At 46.7% G+C, this 10458-nt stretch overlaps 1 protein-coding gene across 1 annotated transcript; it reads right to left on the bottom strand.

Moving 5' to 3' along the window:
* Positions 1-1012: 1012 nt before the first annotated feature.
* Positions 1013-1951, bottom strand: LOC306660414 (olfactory receptor 2G3-like; the record flags this gene model as incomplete). The annotated part of the gene is made up of 1 exon (XM_079138615.1): positions 1013-1951. One exon carries the CDS (start codon positions 1949-1951, stop codon positions 1013-1015), a length of 939 nt encoding a protein of 312 aa, XP_078994741.1.
* Positions 1952-10458: the final 8507 nt, after the last annotated feature.

Raw genomic sequence — 10458 nt, 5'->3', positions numbered from 1 at the left:
ATGTTTGTAAAGATGGTATGAGAAATATGCAGGGTTTGATTGGGGGAGTTCCCTCCAATCAAGAATAACTCTGCATACTATCTAGATTTTGCATCTGGGGGCAAAGATATACCCACTCTCCCCTTCTAATTTCCCTCATTTCTTTCCTCTTTTCTGTGAACAGAGTCCCTTTTCCTTCATATTAGCCCAAGACAGGCTGTAATTTTCCAAAATGAATTTTATCAAAACAAGGGAAGAAGGAAATATCAAGAGGTAAAATATTTTAAAAAGCACACACACACACACACACACACACACACACACACACACACACACACACAAAGTGCTTATGAACCAGCACTTTCCCCAAGATCATTTCAATCAACCTCATGTGCACTAAGTGGCACAGTGTGTAGGTGGGTAGATACAGGGTTGTTTCTTGCTTTGCAAGTCTGTTTGCAAGAGTCTCCATGTTGCAGTTTTGGAGTTTCTAGTTCTACTTTTCTCTCTTCCTCTACCCTCTAGGCCTCTACTCCCTTCCATAGTCCAGGAAGATCATGGCTGATTACTGGTTAATGGTTCATTCCTCAGTAATAAATTCAGTAAATAAATAAATTTTTAAAAACTAACTTTGTTGAAAGGTTACTATATGCCAGGCCCTGTACTAAGCACTTTTGATGTATTATCTCATTTCATCATTGCAACTTCCATGTGAGGAAGAATTACAAACCTCAAAGAAATTAAGTGACTGGCAAAAATTCATGAATCTAGTAATGGGTAAAACCAAGGCTCCCATTCTGGTTTGTCTGGCATTAAATTTGAGGCACTTAACTTCTGCATCCTACCGTCACAATTGTTTGTCTCAAATAACATCGCCATTCATAGAGCAGATGATAGGCACCCTATTCCTCTCCCACTTTGCTAGGGTCAAAAGCTGTCTTAAGTTCTTCCTCATCTCATGGAGGGGTCTTTGGGGGAGTTGGTGATTGTAAGTCTTGCTTTTCCAACTTTCCAGGTCTTTAGCTTTAAAGTCTCACTCTGGAGCCCTGCTCCATCCCATCAACTTGAGGAAAGCTATTTTCACATCCTTGTTCCTTAGACTGTAGATGACGGGATTGAGGAAGGCTGTGACAATGTTATAGAAAAGGGCCATTTTCTTGCCACTGTTGGATAAAGATCCAGAGCCAGGGCTCATATACATGATGATGCATGGAATAGCGAACATGGTGACCACAGTTATGTGGGAGGCACAGGTGGAGAAGGCCTTGATCCTCCCCTGGGCTGAACGGATCTTCATGATGGTGGCAAAAATGTTGGCATAGACGATGACAACCAGGGAGAGTGGGACCACAATGACATTGAAGCCTGTGATGAAGTCCACCAAGTCATTGAGGGATGTGTCTGCACAGGCCAGCTTCAGAACAGCTGGAACCTCACAGAAGTAGTGATCAATTTCATTAGGACCACAGTAGGGCAGGTACATAGCAAAGAAGGTGTAGCACAAGCCACCCACCACGCCATAGGCTGCACAGATACCCACCAAAAGTAGACACATCCCACGGCTCATGATGACCTTGTATCTGAGAGGGTGGCAGATGGCCACATACCTGTCCACAGACATGATGGAGAAAAGCCAGGACTCAGTAACCCCAAAGAGGAGGAAGATATACATCTGGGCCACACATCTAGCAAAAGAGATGGTCCTCTTCTTGCTGAGAATATGCACAAGCATCTGGGGCACTGTAGTGGTGGTGTAGCACACATCCAGCATGGAGAGGACACTGATGAAAAAATACATGGGTGTGTGGAGACGCACGTCCTGGTGAATGAGTGTGATGAGGAGACCGTTGCTCACAAGGATCAGCAGGTAAAAAACTAAAAAGAAGGTGAAGAGCAGAGGATTGGTCCTGGGGTTGGGGGTGAAGCCCAGTAGAATGAACTCTGTCACGGTGGACTGGTTGAGTCCCTGCATTGTGATCTTCCTGTTTGAAAGAGTTTTTAGGATGTGTAATTGATTGTCTATGTCAAGAGTATGTAAGGAATTTGCACACCCATTGTTTCCTTAACATTTTCTGACAGTATCAGGAAGCTTTGGATTGGAAGGTGGAAACACCAAAAATAATTCCCAATTGTAGTTTGAATGATGTTGGAATGAGATTCAGGATTTAGTTGAGGGTCATACCGATGTAAGTGGTACATCCAGCCAGTCCAGGTTAGCAGCGTAATCTGTGTTTCATTCTGGCCTGTAGGAATCTGCTTTTCCTTTTCCTGACTCAACCTTGTTTTCTTTCTGCTGTTGACTCCATTTTCCTATTTTCTCTTGGGACTACAGAAGTTGCTAAGCCCTATGTGTATGAAGATTAGAATCCGGGTTGGGACCATTAAATTCATTATTTGGATTAAAGGGTTTTTTAAATCACTGTTAGGATGAGGTTTAAGGACATTGGGCATTAAATTCAATACTAAGGTCAATAAAAGTCAGACTTAATATTTCATGTTTAGTTTTCTAAACCAAAATTGACTGAGCTTCAATGGTACTCATTATGTCAGTCATTCAACTATTTTTATTGACATGTTCACTATCACATTGTCTTATGAAACATGAAGGTTGTTTTTCTTAAATGTTGGGGCAGGATATTTTATAGTCAAGAGAAGATCTTGGATAAACTGAGTTTGGCTCTATGAACAATTTTTGGAATTACCAATATAAGAACAATCCAAGTGCATAGATCCAAAAATGGTACAATCTTAATAATGTATGAATTGCCCACTTAATTTTCTTTTGTCATGCTTTCTTAATTAGAAACACTACAAAGACTTTCTTTGTCTTTCACACTGTCAGTATGGTGCCAACAATTGGTTTTGCTGTGTTAGAGACAACAAACACAGGGAGATTTAAACATTTTTTTCTGTGGTTGGGTCTATCTTTCAATATTCATTGTCTTTCTGCCTTATGACTCAAAAATTTTGCTTTGTTCCTAACATACTCAAAATTCTAGGGATTGTAGGAAACTATGCAGGACAAAACCTATGAACTAGTTTTATGAAAGGGCAATTTTGAGTAAGAGCTAATGATGTGACTGGGTAGAATATCTTAGGGTACCTGTTTTTGACTAGGACCCCCTTTGGTACCCTGGCTTCATAGATTTCTTTCAACTTTCTGTTTTCTGTACTGTCACAGAGACATTTAATACTGCATCTCCATAAACTATCTTGGCTTTATAAAGAATATCTGGCATAACCCAAAAGCCAACACTGTACTTTATACTGAAACCATACAGCTGAGGTCATTTAATGAGGACTTGCAGGCCAAATATAACCTTAGACATGTTTTATTTGGGTTGTTTCATTTTTAAAAGGGGTGCTTCCTGAGTCACATCCCCCAACCCTTTTTATTTTGTGACAAAGTCTCACTAAATTGCTTAGGATCTCGCTAAAGTGAATAGGCTGACCTTGAACTTGTGATTCTCCCAGCCTCAGTCTGTTATATGTGCCACTGTGCTTGGCTTAACTGCCAATATTTTACTTATATGTAAAAAACTAGATTATCTATAGGGAAGATAGGTGGAGTAGAAGAAGGCTATCAACAGGGAGAGAGGAGGGATGGGAAAGGGAAGAAATGCTGAATGAATCAAACAAAAATCACACTGTGTGCATGTATAAATATACCACTGGGAATTTCACCTTTATATATATATATATATATATGTAGAAGGTACCAATTAAAAATAAATAAACCAGTGAAAGTAAAGATCAGTAGAGTAGAGGAGGGAGAATAAGGGGAAGGAGAGAGTAGAGGGAACAGGGACTGAAAATGGAGTAAATCAACCTCCATACAAAATGAACCCACCTATTATGTATAACTCTAATGCTCTAAACGGACAAAAAAAGAAGCAAACACCAAACTAGATGTTCAGGATCATAAATTTGGCCATATGGGTCTGGGTTTCTGTTATTGGCAATGGTCAGGAGATACACGATTCCCCTCTTGCATGGAACATGATCTCCTCCTCTCCCAGTGTGAAATTTTCCTTATCATTCATTAACGCCTTTCATAGATTAGCTTCATACCTTTATGTTGACATTTGGGCCCTTGTACATTTGAATTTATGGTCCTTGTTCTAATGATGTACTAAAATTGTGTGCTGCTCTATCCACTGTTGTATAATATTATTCAGAAAGATTTTAGCCAAATAAAGGGTAGTTATGAGAGAAGAAAATCAGAAATGGAGAGAGACAGCAGGCCTGGAGAAGGCTCCGAGAAGAATGGAACAGAGGGTCCTCCAGCTCTCCACCACCTAGCTGCCCTGGGGAATCAGCCTGTGCAGCTTAACACGAAAGCATTTGTTAGTTAACATAAGTGTGTTTTGGATAGGAGATACCCAGGAGGAAATGGACCAAGAGTGAACGCCCAGATGGACTCCATGCACATGGAGAAGATGGATTGGGAAACAGACTGGAAACCCAAGTTATGATGTCTCATCTCAGGGCCAGACTAGGCAGTTATAGAGCGAAAGATGGTCATTACTTGAAAAGACCAATGAGCTCAGATCCTGGCTTCCTGAGGCTGCTAGACCCCTGGGGTTGGAAAACTAAGGAGAAATGAGGCTCAGCTTGGGCTGCTGTGAGATTGAACAGTGTGGTGAGACAGAGAGAGCCCTGGGTTTGGAGTCAGGAAGACCAGGGCCCCAGGAGCAGCTTTATCATTCTTGCTGTGTGTCCCATGCAAGTTACTTCTCCTCTCTGAGCCTTAGCAGCCTCATCTGTACATGAATGCCATGAGCGTTTGGGATGTTAGGGGACAATAAAGAGTCCTGGGCTCATGCCAATGAATAAAGTAGATGCTGGATAAATGCCAGAAACACACGGGGGACCTGCTGGTGTCTGACAAGGCAGCACAGGAGGTGTGAAATACACACTACCTCTTTGCCTTCTAAATCACCTTGAGAGCGCAGCAAATGTGTATCTGAAAAGGGGAGGAAGTAGACGGGCCTGGGATGGAGTGGGGTGGGGTGGGGCGGGCAGAGAAAGGCCCAGGCTTGCTCTGAGCTCTGCCTCTCCCTCCATCTCTGTGCCCAAGGACGTATGTGCAGGTTCCCTCATAAGAAGTCCCCAGCTACAGGACGTACTGTAGAGGAGCCCAGGACCAGGATGAGACTGTCTGCTCCTCCCAGTTTACTGCCTTCCTCCCCCAGCCTGCCACCCATGTATGGCAGGAAGCGTCTTTACCATTATTGATAATAAAGGAGGCCAGCCTTCTGAATGTGCATGAATGGCCTTTGCATTTGGGCCCAACCAACTGCCAAGGTCATTGCACCCATTAAGTCCTGGTAAAAGTTGAGCCTTTGTTCTTTCTGTATCTCTAGTTTGCTGTGTGACTTTGGGAAAGTCACCCAGCTTCTGTGGCCTTCAAGATCTCATCTGTGAAACAAGGTGGTAGATAATCTGCCACGGTGCCTGGAGGACACACGTTCAACACTTTCTATTTATGTCTAGATCTGGGGCCAGGAGATGGGGGTATAGAGACAGAATAAGGGCCACCAGGGCCCACGGTCCCACCTCTCCCTGGGTGCCTCGCAGGGACTGTCCTCTGCCTGAGGACACTTGAAGCTGAAGCAGGCAGGGAGTGTAAGGGGATGTTCTCCTCAGACCACTCCCTGAGAACAGAACTGAAAATGCATGTGGAGTGGGTGGACCTTTAGCTGTGAGGCCCAAGTCTTACAATTTCACAGTCATGCATTTTCAAACTTTTTAAAGTCCTGGATTTTTTTTTTTTTTTTTTTTTTTTGTCAAAACCAAGTTCTACAGAAGCTTGGAAACCACTCCATCCACCCTCACCTGGAAACACATGATCCCCAGTGGTTCCTCTTACTAGTTAAGGTTCCTTGAACCTCAATTTGATAACTGCCAGTACAATCCTCTCATTTTACCAAAGTCCAGAGAGGGGAAGCCACTGGGCTGAGTCTGCACAGCAAGAGGGTGCCTGAATAGGGGGGTACCAAGTGTCTTTTCCTCCAACCCAGGTCCCTGCAGCACCAAATCTGCTCTCAGAGATAAGCCAGGACATGCGCCTTAGAGACAAGGAATGTGATGCACAAACCACATCAGCTCTGAGATATGGGGGTCCTTAAAGAAGAGCTATCATGATGACAGGACACCCAGTTCTCACTTCCAGCAGGTGCCCGCAGGCTGGGGGCGGAGGAAGCAGAGAGGGTGCATGTGGCAAGTCCTTGTTCCCCAGGATTTCTGGCCTTCTGGCCTTCTGATGAATTGGTGTGTTCATCCAGAGCAGACCCTGGGATCTGGTTTTTATTATCACTTTCTTTGGCTGGTCTGCCAAACGCTTTGGGGTCAATTGCTTGGCCTCTCTGAGCCTCAGGTTCTGTCACAGCTAGGTCTGATGATGACCCATTGTCAATGAGAAGACAGAAGCGGCCTGTGTGGTTGTGATGTCCTAGCAGAAGGCAAGTCTCTAGCTTCCTGGCTGACTGGAGCCGGGGGACTACCCTTGGTTACTTGCCAGAATGTCATGGAAATCAGAAAAAAATGGCTTTTTTCACTGTGGACCCTTGTATTTATCTCCTCCTGTCACATCTCCTCTCCTGCAGCGTCCACAAGAAGATGAAAGACTCTGGACGCTGGTTCGACTTTCCCCCTTTGCCACTTACTGGTCATGACTCTGAGTGGTGACTGTTCCCTGTCTTTAGAAAGAGGGGGTTGAATGAAATAGTGTTTCTAAAGATACACGTTTCCTCTCCCTTTCCCGTTCCCCAGCCCCTTTCCCTCTCACGCACACACACGCGCGCCTCCCTCAGTGCCACACAGACCTTCAGAGCTAAGAACCGTCCACAGAACAGAAGAAACTAGAAAGCCAGAAAAAGCAGCAAGAATGATGGGGAAAGATGGCAAGTCCCCAGAAGGAGGAGAGGGAGACACACAAGAAGAACAGGAGGCAGAGAGAACCAGGAAGGGCCCAGAGGGAAGAGAGAGAAGTGAGGCTGGAGCTCGAGGAAGAGCCACGGGAAGAGAAGGGTCAGGGCTTAGGAGGGAGAGGACGGTGGGACCACACGTGTTCCTCCATTGGTGTTAGAAGAGGGACAGAGGACAAAAGGGGAGAGGCACAGAGACATGGAGACCTGATGGATGACTGTCAGAGGGACCAAAAAGGTCAAGGAAACAAAAGCACAGACAGGAGAGAGGAGCCAGGGAAGAGCGTTTGAGACACTGAGCAAGCAGGGTGTGAGGACGCTGAGACACACCAGTCAGCGGGCTGCGAGGCAGAGAGAGAAGAGCGGAGGAGGGAGGAAGTGTGAGCCTGGAGGAGGAGCCCAACAGCAGGCGGATGGGGTGACTGTGGACAAGGGGGGAGGGACACGGGCGGTGGAGGCCAAGGGACACGGGCGGTGGAGGCAGATGGACAGAGAACCATCTCCTGTGGGAGACCCACACGAAGAGAGGCCTCGAGAATCAGAGGAGTGAGGGGAAGAGAAGCCATCAGGGGGGCTGCGGCTGGGGGCCAACCCTCCAAGGACCGGGAGAGTCCAAGAGTGAAAAACAGAGAAGTCAAAAGACAAAGAAAGACAGAAAGAGTGAGCTCCAGGTGCAGGCATAGAACTTCAGAGCTGGATGAGGGAGAGAGGGACAGCAATTTTGCAGACAGAGATGCACAGAGATAGCAAAGAGAAACCGAGGCAGAGAGATGGAGAGAGATGGAAATCAATAAACAGAAAGAGACAGGTAACAATAGGCCCAGAGAAAGAGAAGAGTAGATAGACTCAGAGATAAGAAGAGATAAGGCAGAGATAGCAGCCACATATGCACTCAGGTAGACGTGGGAAGGGATAGAGGCGGAGAGACAGATGGCTGGTTGACAGCAACTGCAAATCAGCTCGGCTCCTACCTGTTGCTCCTGGCCAGCAAGACCAGAGCTAGGGCATCTGACAGCTCCCCTGCAGGACTGGAGACCCTGCTGTCCTGAGCTTATAGACCTCCAGGGAAGCATATATGGGCAGGGGCCCCTCAGACTCAGAGGTCCCTGCTGAGAGACTCCTGGCCCCAGGGCTCTAGCTAGACAGTTCCCGCAGCCGCCTCTGGCTCAGGGAGGAAGCATTGGGCTCCTCTGGGGCTTTGCTCCCCAAGGATGTTCAGGCCATGCTTCTCCTGGAGCCCACATTAAGTTTGGGAGGGGAGAGGAAGTTGGGGCAGTGGTGCAGATGCTGGGGGTTCAGACAAGGCCCCAGGGCATGTCTTTTCTCAGTGACTCCTTCTTCCTGAGGTCTCTGGGAGGTCTGGGGTGATGAAGACCATGCAATTGTCCTCTCTGCCAGGCCATGTCCCCAAGGCTATTTCATCCATGAGTCACTGTAGGCAAAGTGTCTAGAGTCCTTGAACTTTCTAGGTCTACAGACATGTTAGAGACTTTAAAGTGAAGATTATAGCCTCAAAATATGAATCATGCAGGATAAAAATTAGTAAATGTTTAAATGACACTAAGTATGACCTCTTATCAGTTAGTCAAATCTGTATGTCATTGAACTCTCACAAAGTTATATAGAAAATGTTATATTAATTGCATTTAAGTGGAACATGGTTACATTTTTAAATGGATCTCATAAAGTATGGTGTCCATGCAAATCTTAAGCTATTCAGTGGGCTCTGGGGTCTCAGCCCCTTGAGGATGTGTTCTGAATTTCAGGTCACCTGGTGAAGTACTTTCCCCTTCCATGTGGAAAGAACAGAAAGAGAGAAGGGTCCAAGATTGTGGCACATAAGATTCAAGATAGCAGAAAGAACTTGCATCTTGTAATTCCCAGAATGAGACAGCTGGGAAGACACTGGGGCTCCTGCTTTTGATGTCTTTGGTTAAAGGGGAGGGAGAATCCCAGGACTGCTTGGAGAGCAAAAGAAACTTCAGGCTCCTTTCTTTCTAAGCATGAGAAATTTACAGGTTCACAGAGGCCTATCCCCCCGCTGTCTGTCCCCCCCCCCCCCCACACACATACACACACCAGACCAGAGTGACACTGGAACGTGGTTCAATGTGTCACTCCAGGAGCCAGGCTGCTGCTTGAGCAGGCATCTGGGGCCATATGCAGGCACTGAGGAGCTGTGGATTTGAGCTGAGTCAAGGAGCCTTGGCTCTGGGACAGGAGGGATGCTTACGCTGGTTTGCCTGTCTCCTGGGTGGCAGGGAGGTAGGAAGCCAGGGATGGGAGCCTGTGAACCTCACTGCTCCTGTTCTCCCTCTTCTACTTATTTAGTCACCTCTGTGGTCATGTCGATGGCCGGACATTCTTCTCAGTGACCGTGTCTTTCTTCTGTTCATTCTTTCCTGATCCAGCGTGGAACCTACTGCAACACTGATCGGGCCATGGAGGCCTCTCCTGCACAGGAGTTCACCTCAGGATTTGGTGGTACATGCAGCTGTATCTGATTTAGTCTTCCTCTGAGACCCTCAGGGAGGGCTTTGCCTGCCCCCCAGGAAGTTCCCACTCCAAGGGTCTCCTAACACCTCAGGAGGGCTGTTTCTTTTCCAGCATTTTCTCCATCCATCCTGGAACTCTCTTTCCCTGAATGCTCAACCCCAAACACTCAGGGACTCTAGGTTTATGCTTCATCTCCCTTCTCAAGAACCAGGGCCTAAATTCAGCAACCAGACTCTGTAGGCCAGAAGTGCCCACATGGCTGCTTAGTGTCTAATCTACAGCCCTGACTTCGCTCCTGCCCTGCTCAGGAACCTTCAGTGGTTCCCATCTGTGCAATTCCATCTCAGCTCCAATCTGACAACCAGAGCCCTTTCTGAATGGACTCCTGTCTAGTTGTTCAGACTCCAGCCCCTCTGCTGTTGTTTAACTCACACCTTGCACTCTGCACAGCCAGAACCCAGCTCTAGATGCCCCACCTCATGCTGTCCCCTCAGCTTAGGCTGCCCTAGCACACTTCCCGGAAAACCCACACATGCTTCCAAATCCAGCTGCAGTGCTCCCTCCGCTCTGGAGCCTTCCCTTGCACACTTGGTGAGCTTCCTCCAGGCCCTCTGCTCTCATGCCCTGCTGTGTTCCTCTCTGACACGCCATATCATGAGAGCTCCGCTTTCATGGGAGCCCTCCAGGATTGCTTATCATGTTCCTCTCTGTGCTGTGGTTTCACCGACCAGCTGTCTACAGAGTCTTAGAGATGCCAGTGTGATGTGTCAGACACGGCTGGCCCCTGGGGACCAGAGATGAACAAGACTTGGTCTGTCTATGATGGTTTGAGATCTGGTTAGGGAGATGAGGTTGGATGCAGGTGGGTTAAAGGTCTGGGGAAGGGCATACACATGTTTCCTTAGTGTCAAAAAGAATGGTCCCATTGACTCTTTTTCTCTGAGGGATTTGGAAAGAGGTCACAAAAGAGGTAGTATTTAAACTGAGTCTTGAAAGATGAATAGGAATTTGATGGCGAGGATAGAGAAAGTACAGGGAACATAGAATGAGAAAA

The sequence above is a fragment of the Sciurus vulgaris genome, assembly GCF_902686455.1.
Source record: "Sciurus vulgaris genome assembly, chromosome: 1".
In the NCBI taxonomy this organism is placed as follows: domain Eukaryota; kingdom Metazoa; phylum Chordata; class Mammalia; order Rodentia; family Sciuridae; genus Sciurus; species Sciurus vulgaris.
Note: the sequence above shows the minus strand (reverse complement) of the source record. Positions and strands in the feature narration are given on the sequence as shown.